This window comes from Nerophis lumbriciformis, linkage group LG03, assembly GCF_033978685.3.
Source record: "Nerophis lumbriciformis linkage group LG03, RoL_Nlum_v2.1, whole genome shotgun sequence".
NCBI classification, from domain to species: Eukaryota; Metazoa; Chordata; class Actinopteri; order Syngnathiformes; family Syngnathidae; genus Nerophis; species Nerophis lumbriciformis.
Window position 1 is genome coordinate 69220872 of NC_084550.2, and position 14129 is coordinate 69235000.

Genomic DNA, 14129 nt, shown 5'->3' on the forward strand with positions numbered 1-14129 from the left:
AATCAACCAAAAATCCTGACTTTGGAGCAATGTTCACGGACTCTAGTATTTGGCTCTCTATTAGATGCAATGGTTTTTCCCTATTGGGACCATGATTTATGTCATCACTTGTCCACACCTCCTCATATGGAAGCTACGTTTCCTTCTTGATGTCTCAAGAAGGGTGAAAATACAAGAACACACACACACACACACACACACACACACACACACACACACACACACACACACACACACACACACACACACACACACACACACACACACTGTCAATGTTTACTTTAGTATGCACATTAAATCAACCAAAAATCCTGACTTTAGAGCAATGTTCACGAACTCTAGTATTTGGCTCTCTATTAGATGCAATGGTTTTTCCCTATTGGGACCATGATTTATGTCATCACTTGTTCACACCTCCTCATATGGAAGCTACTTTTCCTTCTTGATGTTTCAAGAAGGGTAAAAATACAACAACACACACACACACACACACACACACACACACACACACACACACACACACACACACACACACACACACACACACTGTCAATGTTTACTTTAGTATGCACATTAAATCAACCAAAAATCCTGACTTTAGAGCAATGTTCACGGACTCTAGTATTTGGCTCTCTATTAGATGCAATGGTTTTTCCCTATTGGGACCATGATTTATGTCATCACTTGTTCACACCTCCTCATATGGAAGCTACTTTTCCTTCTTGATGTTTCAAGAAGGGTAAAAATACAACAACACACACACACACACACACACACACACACACACACACACACACACACACACACACACACACACACACAGTCAATGTTTACTTTAGTATGCACATTAAATCAACAAAAAAATCCTGACTTTGGAGCAATGTTCACGGACTCTAGTATTTGGCTCTCTATTAGATGCAATGGTTTTTCCCTATTGGGACCATGATTTATGTCATCACTTGTTCACACTTCCTCATATGGAAGCTACTTTTCCTTCTTGATGTCTCAAGAAGGGTAGAAATACAAGAACACACACACACACACACACACACACACATACAGTCAATGTTTACTCTAGTATGCACATTAAATCAACAAAAAAATCTTGACTTTGGAGCAATGTTCACGGACTCTAGTATTTGGCTCTCTATTAGATGCAATGGTTTTTCCCTATTGGGACCATGATTTATGTCATCACTTGTTCACACCTCCTCATATGGAAGCTACTTTTCCTTCTTGATGTCTCAAGAAGGGTAAAAATACAAGAACACACACACACACACACATGCACACAAACACACACACACACACATACACACACACACACACACACACACACACACACACACACACACACACACACACACACACACACACACACACACACACACACACACACACACACACACACACAGTCAATGTTTACTTTAGTATGCACATTAAATCAACAAAAAAATCCTGACTTTGGAGCAATGTTCACGGACTCTAGTATTTGGCTCTCTATTAGATGCAATGGTTTTTCCCTATTGGGACCATGATTTATGTCCTCACTTGTTCACACCTCCTCATATGGAAGCTACTTTTTCTTCTTGATGTCTCAAGAAGGGTAAAAATACAAGAACACACACACATGCACACACGCACACAAACACACACACACACACACACACACACACACACACACACACACACACACACACACACACACACACACACACACACACACACACACACAGTCAATGTTTACTTTAGTATGCACATTAAATCAACAAAAAAATCCTGACTTTGGAGCAATGTTCACGGACTCTAGTATTTGGCTCTCTATTAGATGCAATGGTTTTTCCCTATTGGGACTATGATTTATGTCATCACTTGTTCACACCTCCTCATATGGAAGCTACTTTTCCTTCTTGATGTCTCAAGAAGGGTAGAAATACAAGAACACACACACACACACACACACACATTTATATTGTAGTCCAAGAACCATTAAAAAACACCTACTAAATAAATCAGAAGTTACTCACTACTTGAGTAGTTTCTTCTTACTCAAGTAATTATTTTGAAGAATACTTTTTACTTTTACTCGAGTAAAGCAGGTTTTATCAAATACTTTAAACATACTGACATATTTTAGCTTCTTATTGCTGTACTTTGTGCTTGTTTGATTGGTGTAATGGTTCCAAAACTTCTACTTTAGTTTTTAATGAGTATTTAGGCCTACTACGCCACTGTATTGTACTATTAGTCATTCCGGGGGTACTTGGAGAGCCAAGTTTTTTCTGAAGTAGTACTCAGTTTGAGAACCACTGATCTAGAACACACAGAAAAAGAATTGTGGATTTCTTTTCCTCACCGGTTTTGTCAGAGTTACAGAGCAGGGTTTCTTTCTCAGCCCTGAGTCCCGGACTGGGCCCGTGTTTCATCCACGTGGCCACGGTGAACTGGTCCGTCAGGTTTTGGGGCACCACGCGGTCGGGAACATTGGCTGCCTGACGCCCGGCGAATTTGTAGATGAGGTCGCTGTCACGCCCGCTGTCGGTCAGGAGAGACGCGGTCCAGTTTGTGGCCGGACTCGGGGCGGGGAGGAGATCTGTGCTCCCTGACGCCGCACCTGAAAGGGAAACAAAAATGTAGAAAGATTGGGAGGAAAGTGCAGCCAAGTGTGCCTAATGACAAGTGAGACCAGTAGATGGCAGTCACACATAAGAGATACGTGTAGACTGCAATATGATGGCAGTCACACATAAGACATATGTGTAGACTGCAATATGACTCAAGTAAACAACACCAAAATTGTATATGTTCCATTGAAAATATAGAACATTACACACGGCGCTCAAAAATCTATCAAAATGTTTTAGTAGGACTTATAACCCGGTGCGCCTAATGTACGGAATAATTCTGGGTGTGCTTACCGACCTCGAAGCAATTTTATTTGGTGCATAGTGAAATGATAAGTGTGACCAGTAGATGGCAGTCACACATAAGAGATACATGTAGACTGCAATATGATGGCAGTCACACATAGGAGAAACGTGTAGACTGCAATATGATGGCAGTCACACATAAGAGATACATGGAGACTGCAATATGATGGCAGTCACACATAAGAGATACATCTATACTGCAATATGATGGCAGTCACACATAAGAAATACGTGTAGACTGCAATATGATGGCAGTCACACATAAGAGATACATGTAGACTGCAATATGATGGCAGTCACACATCAAAGATACATGTAGACTGCAATATGATGGCAGTCACACATAAGAGATACGTGTAGACTGCAATATGATGGCAGTCACACATAAGAGATACACGTAGACTGCAATATGATGGCAGTCACACATAAGAGATACGTGTAAACTGCAATATGATGGCAGTCACACATAAGAGATACATGTAGACTGCAATATGATGGCAGTAACACATAAGAGATACGTGTAGACTGCATTATGATGGCAGTCACACATAAGAGATACGTGTAAACTGCAATATGATGGCAGTCACACATAAGAGATACGTGTAGACTGCAATATGATGGCAGTCACACATAAGAGATACGTGAAGACTGCAATATGATGGCAGTCACACATAAAAGATACATGTAGACTGCAATATGATGGCAGTCACACATAAGAGATACATGGAGACTGCAATATGATGGCAGTCACACATAAGAGATACATCTATACTGCAATATGATGGCAGTCACACATAAGAGATACGTGTAGACTGCAATATGATGGCAGTCACACATAAGAGATACATGTAGACTGCAATATGATGGCAGTCACACATCAAAGATACATGTAGACTGCAATATGATGGCAGTCACACATAAGAGATACGTGTAGACTGCAATATGATGGCAGTCACACATAAGAGATACATGTAGACTGCAATATGATGGCAGTCACACATAAGAGATACGTGTAAACTGCAATATGATGGCAGTCACACATAAGAGATACATGTAGACTGCAATATGATGGCAGTAACACATAAGAGATACGTGTAGACTGCATTATGATGGCAGTCACACATAAGAGATACGTGTAAACTGCAATATGATGGCAGTCACACATAAGAGATACGTGTAGACTGCAATATGATGGCAGTCACACATAAGAGATACGTGAAGACTGCAATATGATGGCAGTCACACATAAAAGATACATGTAGACTGCAATATGATGGCAGTCACACATAAGAGATATGTATAGACTGCAATATGATGGCAGTCACACATAAGAGATACATGTAGACTGCAATATGATGGCAGTCACACATCAAAGATACATGTAGACTGCAATATGATGGCAGTCACACATAAGAGATACGTGTAGACTGCAATATGATGGCAATCACACATAAGAGATAGATGTAGACTGCAATATGATGGCAGTCACATATAAGAGATACATGTAGACTGCAATATGATGGCAGTCACACATAAGAGATACATCTAGACTGCAATATGATGGCAGTCACACATAAGAGATACGTGTAGACTGCAATATGATGGCAGTCACACATAAGAGATACATGTAGACTGCAATATGATGGCAGTCACATATAAGAGATACATGTAGACTGCAATATGATGGCAGTCACATATAAGAGATACATGTAGACTGCAATATGATGGCAGTCACACATAAGAGATACGTGTAGACTGCAATATGATGGCAGTCACACATAAGAGATACGTGTAGACTGCAATATGATGGCAGTCACACATAAGAGATACATGTAGACTGCAATATGATGGCAGTCACACATAAGAGATACATGTAGACTGCAATATGATGGCAGTCACACATAAGAGATACGTGTAGACTGCAATATGATGGCAGTCACACATAAGAGATACGTGTAGACTGCAATATGATGGCAGTCACATATAAGAGATACATGTAGACTGCAATATGATGGCAGTCACACATAAGAGATACATGTAGACTGCAATATGATGGCAGTCACATATAAGAGATACATGTAGACTGCAATATGATGGCAGTCACACATAAGAGATACGTGTAGACTGCAATATGACTCAAGAAAACAACTCCAAAATTGTATATGTTCCATTGAGAATATAGAACATTACACACGACGTTCAAAAATCTATCAAAATGTTTTAGTAGGACTAATATACGGAATCATTCTGGGTGTGCTTACCGACCTCAAAGCAATTTTTTTTGGTACATGGTGAAATGATAAGTGTGATCAGTAGATGGCAGTCACACATAAGAGATACATGTAGACTGCAATATGATGGCAGTCACACATAAAAGATATGTGTAGACTGCAATATGATGGCAGTCACACATAAGAGATACATGGAGACTGCAATATGATGGCAGTCACACATAAGAGATACATCTATACTGCAATATGATGGCAGTCACACATAAGAGATACGTGTAGACTGCAATATGATGGCAGTCACACATAAGAGATACATGTAGACTGCAATATGATGGCAGTCACACATCAAAGATACATGTAGACTGCAATATGATGGCAGTCACACATAAGAGATACGTGTAGACTGCAATATGATGGCAGTCACACATAAGAGATACATGTAGACTGCAATATGATGGCAGTCACACATAAGAGATACGTGTAAACTGCAATATGATGGCAGTCACACATAAGAGATACATGTAGACTGCAATATGATGGCAGTAACACATAAGAGATACGTGTAGACTGCATTATGATGGCAGTCACACATAAGAGATACGTGTAGACTGCAATATGATGGCAGTCACACATAAGAGATACGTGTAGACTGCAATATGATGGCAGTCACACATAAGAGATACGTGAAGACTGCAATATGATGGCAGTCACACATAAAAGATACATGTAGACTGCAATATGATGGCAGTCACACATAAGAGATATGTATAGACTGCAATATGATGGCAGTCACACATAAGAGATACATGTAGACTGCAATATGATGGCAGTCACACATCAAAGATACATGTAGACTGCAATATGATGGCAGTCACACATAAGAGATACGTGTAGACTGCAATATGATGGCAATCACACATAAGAGATAGATGTAGACTGCAATATGATGGCAGTCACATATAAGAGATACATGTAGACTGCAATATGATGGCAGTAACACATAAGAGATACGTGTAGACTGCATTATGATGGCAGTCACACATAAGAGATACGTGTAGACTGCAATATGATGGCAGTCACACATAAGAGATACGTGTAGACTGCAATATGATGGCAGTCACACATAAGAGATACGTGAAGACTGCAATATGATGGCAGTCACACATAAAAGATACATGTAGACTGCAATATGATGGCAGTCACACATAAGAGATATGTATAGACTGCAATATGATGGCAGTCACACATAAGAGATACATGTAGACTGCAATATGATGGCAGTCACACATCAAAGATACATGTAGACTGCAATATGATGGCAGTCACACATAAGAGATACGTGTAGACTGCAATATGATGGCAATCACACATAAGAGATAGATGTAGACTGCAATATGATGGCAGTCACATATAAGAGATACATGTAGACTGCAATATGATGGCAGTCACACATAAGAGATACATCTAGACTGCAATATGATGGCAGTCACACATAAGAGATACGTGTAGACTGCAATATGATGGCAGTCACACATAAGAGATACATGTAGACTGCAATATGATGGCAGTCACACATAAGAGATACGTGTAGACTGCAATATGATGGCAGTCACACATAAGAGATACGTGTAGACTGCAATATGATGGCAGTCACACATAAGAGATACATGTAGACTGCAATATGATGGCAGTCACACATAAGAGATACATGTAGACTGCAATATGATGGCAGTCACACATAAGAGATACGTGTAGACTGCAATATGATGGCAGTCACACATAAGAGATACGTGTAGACTGCAATATGATGGCAGTCACATATAAGAGATACATGTAGACTGCAATATGATGGCAGTCACACATAAGAGATACATGTAGACTGCAATATGATGGCAGTCACATATAAGAGATACATGTAGACTGCAATATGATGGCAGTCACACATAAGAGATACGTGTAGACTGCAATATGACTCAAGAAAACAACTCCAAAATTGTATATGTTCCATTGAGAATATAGAACATTACACACGACGTTCAAAAATCTATCAAAATGTTTTAGTAGGACTAATATACGGAATCATTCTGGGTGTGCTTACCGACCTCAAAGCAATTTTTTTTGGTACATGGTGAAATGATAAGTGTGATCAGTAGATGGCAGTCACACATAAGAGATACATGTAGACTGCAATATGATGGCAGTCACACATAAGAGATACGTGTAGACTGCATTATGATGGCAGTCACACATAAGAGATACGTGTAGACTGCAATATGATGGCAGTCACACATAAGAGATACGTGTAGACTGCAATATGATGGCAGTCACACATAAAAGATACATGTAGACTGCAATATGATGGCAGTCACACATAAGAGATACATGTAGACTGCAATATGATGGCAGTCACACATCAAAGATACATGTAAACTGCAATATGATGGCAGTCACACATAAGAGATACATGTAGACTGCAATATGATGGCAGTCACACATAAGACATACGTGTAGACTGCAATATGATGGCAGTCACACATAAGAGATATGTGTAGACTGCAATATGATGGCAGTCACACATAAGAGATACGTGTAGTCTGCAATATGATGGCAGTCACACATAAGAGATACGTGTAAACTGCAATATGATGGTAGTCACACATAAGAGATACATGTAGACTGCAATATGATGGCAGTCACACATAAGAGATACGTGTAGACTGCAATATGATGGCAGTCACACATAAGAGATACGTGTAGACTGCAATATGATGACAGTCACACATAAGAGATACATGTAGACTGCAATATGATGGCAGTCACACATAAAAGATACATGTAGACTGCAATATGATGGCAGTCACACATAAGAGATACGTGTAGACTGCAATATGATGGCAGTCACACATAAGAGATACGTGTAGACTGCAATATGATGACAGTCACACATAAGAGATACATGTAGACTGCAATATGATGGCAGTCACACATAAAAGATACATGTAGACTGCAATATGATGGCAGTCACACATAAGAGATACGTATAGACTGCAATATGATGGCAGTCACACATAAGAGATACATGTAGACTGCAATATGATGGCAGTCACACATAAGAGATACGTATAGACTGCAATATGATGGCAGTCACACATAAGAGATACATGTAGACTGCAATATGATGGCAGTCACACATCAAAGATACATGTAGACTGCAATATGATGGCAGTCACACATAAGAGATACGTGTAGACTGCAATATGATGGCAGTCACACATAAAAGATATGTGTAGACTGCAATATGATGGCAGTCACACATAAGAGATACATGTAGACTGCAATATGATGGCAGTCACACATAAGAGATACGTGTAGACTGCAATATGATGGCAGTCACACATAACAGATACGTGTAGACTGCAATATGATGGCAGTCACACATAAGAGATACGTGTAGACTGCAATATGATGGCAGTCACACATAAGAGATACATGTAGACTGCAATATGATGGCAGTCACATATAAGAGATACATGTAGACTGCAATATGATGGCAGTCACATATAAGAGATACATGTAGACTGCAATATGATGGCAGTCACACATCAAAGATACAAGTAGACTGCAATATGATGGCAGTCACACATAAGAGATACGTGTAGACTGCAATATGATGGCAGTCACACATAAGAGATACATGTAGACTGCAATATGATGGCAGTCACACATAAGAGATACATGTAGACTGCAATATGATGGCAGTCACACATAAGAGATACGTGTAGACTGCAATATGATGGCAGTCACATATAAGAGATACGTGTAGACTGCAATATGATGGCAGTCACATATAAGAAATACATGTAGACTGCAATATGATGGCAGTCACACATAAGAGATACATGTAGACTGCAATATGATGGCAGTCACATATAAGAGATACATGTAGACTGCAATATGATGGCAGTCACACATAAGAGATACGTGTAGACTGCAATATGACTCAAGAAAACAACTCCAAAATTGTATATGTTCCATTGAGAATATAGAACATTACACACGACGTTCAAAAATCTATCAAAATGTTTTAGTAGGACTAATATACGGAATCATTCTGGGTGTGCTTACCGACCTCAAAGCAATTTTTTTTGGTACATGGTGAAATGATAAGTGTGATCAGTAGATGGCAGTCACACATAAGAGATACATGTAGACTGCAATATGATGGCAGTCACACATAAAAGATATGTGTAGACTGCAATATGATGGCAGTCACACATAAGAGATACATGGAGACTGCAATATGATGGCAGTCACACATAAGAGATACATCTATACTGCAATATGATGGCAGTCACACATAAGAGATACGTGTAGACTGCAATATGATGGCAGTCACACATAAGAGATACATGTAGACTGCAATATGATGGCAGTCACACATCAAAGATACATGTAGACTGCAATATGATGGCAGTCACACATAAGAGATACGTGTAGACTGCAATATGATGGCAGTCACACATAAGAGATACATGTAGACTGCAATATGATGGCAGTCACACATAAGAGATACGTGTAAACTGCAATATGATGGCAGTCACACATAAGAGATACATGTAGACTGCAATATGATGGCAGTAACACATAAGAGATACGTGTAGACTGCATTATGATGGCAGTCACACATAAGAGATACGTGTAGACTGCAATATGATGGCAGTCACACATAAGAGATACGTGTAGACTGCAATATGATGGCAGTCACACATAAGAGATACGTGAAGACTGCAATATGATGGCAGTCACACATAAAAGATACATGTAGACTGCAATATGATGGCAGTCACACATAAGAGATATGTATAGACTGCAATATGATGGCAGTCACACATAAGAGATACATGTAGACTGCAATATGATGGCAGTCACACATCAAAGATACATGTAGACTGCAATATGATGGCAGTCACACATAAGAGATACGTGTAGACTGCAATATGATGGCAATCACACATAAGAGATAGATGTAGACTGCAATATGATGGCAGTCACATATAAGAGATACATGTAGACTGCAATATGATGGCAGTCACACATAAGAGATACATCTAGACTGCAATATGATGGCAGTCACACATAAGAGATACGTGTAGACTGCAATATGATGGCAGTCACACATAAGAGATACATGTAGACTGCAATATGATGGCAGTCACACATAAGAGATACGTGTAGACTGCAATATGATGGCAGTCACACATAAGAGATACGTGTAGACTGCAATATGATGGCAGTCACACATAAGAGATACATGTAGACTGCAATATGATGGCAGTCACACATAAGAGATACATGTAGACTGCAATATGATGGCAGTCACACATAAGAGATACGTGTAGACTGCAATATGATGGCAGTCACACATAAGAGATACGTGTAGACTGCAATATGATGGCAGTCACATATAAGAGATACATGTAGACTGCAATATGATGGCAGTCACACATAAGAGATACATGTAGACTGCAATATGATGGCAGTCACATATAAGAGATACATGTAGACTGCAATATGATGGCAGTCACACATAAGAGATACGTGTAGACTGCAATATGACTCAAGAAAACAACTCCAAAATTGTATATGTTCCATTGAGAATATAGAACATTACACACGACGTTCAAAAATCTATCAAAATGTTTTAGTAGGACTAATATACGGAATCATTCTGGGTGTGCTTACCGACCTCAAAGCAATTTTTTTTGGTACATGGTGAAATGATAAGTGTGATCAGTAGATGGCAGTCACACATAAGAGATACATGTAGACTGCAATATGATGGCAGTCACACATAAGAGATACGTGTAGACTGCATTATGATGGCAGTCACACATAAGAGATACGTGTAGACTGCAATATGATGGCAGTCACACATAAGAGATACGTGTAGACTGCAATATGATGGCAGTCACACATAAAAGATACATGTAGACTGCAATATGATGGCAGTCACACATAAGAGATACATGTAGACTGCAATATGATGGCAGTCACACATCAAAGATACATGTAAACTGCAATATGATGGCAGTCACACATAAGAGATACATGTAGACTGCAATATGATGGCAGTCACACATAAGACATACGTGTAGACTGCAATATGATGGCAGTCACACATAAGAGATATGTGTAGACTGCAATATGATGGCAGTCACACATAAGAGATACGTGTAGTCTGCAATATGATGGCAGTCACACATAAGAGATACGTGTAAACTGCAATATGATGGTAGTCACACATAAGAGATACATGTAGACTGCAATATGATGGCAGTCACACATAAGAGATACGTGTAGACTGCAATATGATGGCAGTCACACATAAGAGATACGTGTAGACTGCAATATGATGACAGTCACACATAAGAGATACATGTAGACTGCAATATGATGGCAGTCACACATAAAAGATACATGTAGACTGCAATATGATGGCAGTCACACATAAGAGATACGTGTAGACTGCAATATGATGGCAGTCACACATAAGAGATACGTGTAGACTGCAATATGATGACAGTCACACATAAGAGATACATGTAGACTGCAATATGATGGCAGTCACACATAAAAGATACATGTAGACTGCAATATGATGGCAGTCACACATAAGAGATACGTATAGACTGCAATATGATGGCAGTCACACATAAGAGATACATGTAGACTGCAATATGATGGCAGTCACACATAAGAGATACGTATAGACTGCAATATGATGGCAGTCACACATAAGAGATACATGTAGACTGCAATATGATGGCAGTCACACATCAAAGATACATGTAGACTGCAATATGATGGCAGTCACACATAAGAGATACGTGTAGACTGCAATATGATGGCAGTCACACATAAAAGATATGTGTAGACTGCAATATGATGGCAGTCACACATAAGAGATACATGTAGACTGCAATATGATGGCAGTCACACATAAGAGATACGTGTAGACTGCAATATGATGGCAGTCACACATAACAGATACGTGTAGACTGCAATATGATGGCAGTCACACATAAGAGATACGTGTAGACTGCAATATGATGGCAGTCACACATAAGAGATACATGTAGACTGCAATATGATGGCAGTCACACATAAGAGATACGTGTAGACTGCAATATGATGGCAGTCACACATAAGAGATACATGTAGACTGCAATATGATGGCAGTCACACATCAAAGATACAAGTAGACTGCAATATGATGGCAGTCACACATAAGAGATACGTGTAGACTGCAATATGATGGCAGTCACACATAAGAGATACGTGTAGACTGCAATATGATGGCAGTCACATATAAGAGATACATGTAGACTGCAATATGATGGCAGTCACACATAAGAGATACATGTAGACTGCAATATGATGGCAGTCACATATAAGAGATACATGTAGACTGCAATATGATGGCAGTCACACATAAGAGATACGTGTAGACTGCAATATAATGGCAGTCACACATAAGAGATACATGTAGACTGCAATATGATGGCAGTCACACATAAGAGATACGTGTAGACTGCAATATAATGGCAGTCACACATAAGAGATACATGTAGACTGCAATATGATGGCAGTCACACATAAAAGATACATGTAGACTGCAATATGATGGCAGTCACACATAAGAGATACATGTAGACTGCAATATGATGGCAGTCACACATAAGAGATACGTGTAGACTGCAATATGACTCAAGAAAACAACTCCAAAATTGTATATGTTCCATTGAGAATATAGAACATTACACACGACGTTCAAAAATCTATCAAAATGTTTTAGTGCGACTAATATACGGAATCATTCTGGGTGTGCTTACCGACCTCAAAGCAATTTTTTTTGGTACATGGTGAAATGATAAGTGTGATCAGTAGATGGCAGTCACACATAAGAGATACATGTAGACTGCAATATGATGGCAGTCACACATAAGAGATACGTGTAGACTGCATTATGATGGCAGTCACACATAAGAGATACGTGTAGACTGCAATATGATGGCAGTCACACATAAGAGATACGTGTAGACTGCAATATGATGGCAGTCACACATAAAAGATACATGTAGACTGCAATATGATGGTAGTCACACATAAGAGATACATGTAGACTGCAATATGATGGCAGTCACACAAAAGAGATACGTGTAGACTGCAATATGATGGCAGTCACACATAAGAGATACATGTAGACTGCAATATGATGGCAGTCACACATCAAAGATACATGTAGACTGCAATATGATGGCAGTCACACATAAGAGATACGTGTAGACTGCAATATGATGGCAGTCACACATAAGAGATACGTGTAGACTGTAATATGATGGCAGTCACACATAAAAGATACATGTAGACTGCAATAGGATGGCAGTCACACATAAGAGATATGTATAGACTGCAATATGATGGCAGTCACAAATAAGAGATACATGTAGGCTGCAATATGATGGCAGTCACACATAAGAGATACATGTAGACTGCAATATGACTCAAGTAAACAACACCAAAATGTTATATGTTCCATTGAGAATATAGAACATTACAGACGGCGCTCAAAAATCTAGCGCCTTGTGTAATGTTCTATATTCTCAATGGAACATATACAATTTTGGTGTTGTTTACTTGAGTCATATTGCAGTCTACACGTATGGCTTATGTGTGACTGCCATCATATTGCAGTCTACACGTATCTCTTATGTTTGACTGCCATCTACTGGTCACACTTATCATTACACCATGTACCAAATAAAATTGCTTCGAGGTCGGTAAGCACACCCAGAATTATTCCGTACATTAGTCGCACCGGGTTATATAAGTCGTACTAAAACATTTTGATAGATTTTTGAGCGCCGTGTGTAATGTTCTATAGTCTCAATGGAACATATAACATTTT

At 39.2% G+C, this 14129-nt stretch overlaps 1 protein-coding gene across 1 annotated transcript in view; it reads right to left on the minus strand.

The window, feature by feature from the left end:
* The window catches only part of clstn2a (calsyntenin 2a), a 628752-nt gene that overhangs the window by 129687 nt on the left and 484936 nt on the right, over positions 1 to 14129 (minus strand). Inside the window, exon 8 of the mRNA XM_061941840.2 lies at positions 2357 to 2614. Within this exon, the coding sequence (XP_061797824.2) occupies positions 2357 to 2614 (258 nt within the window). The remainder of the gene's footprint in view (positions 1 to 2356; positions 2615 to 14129) is intronic.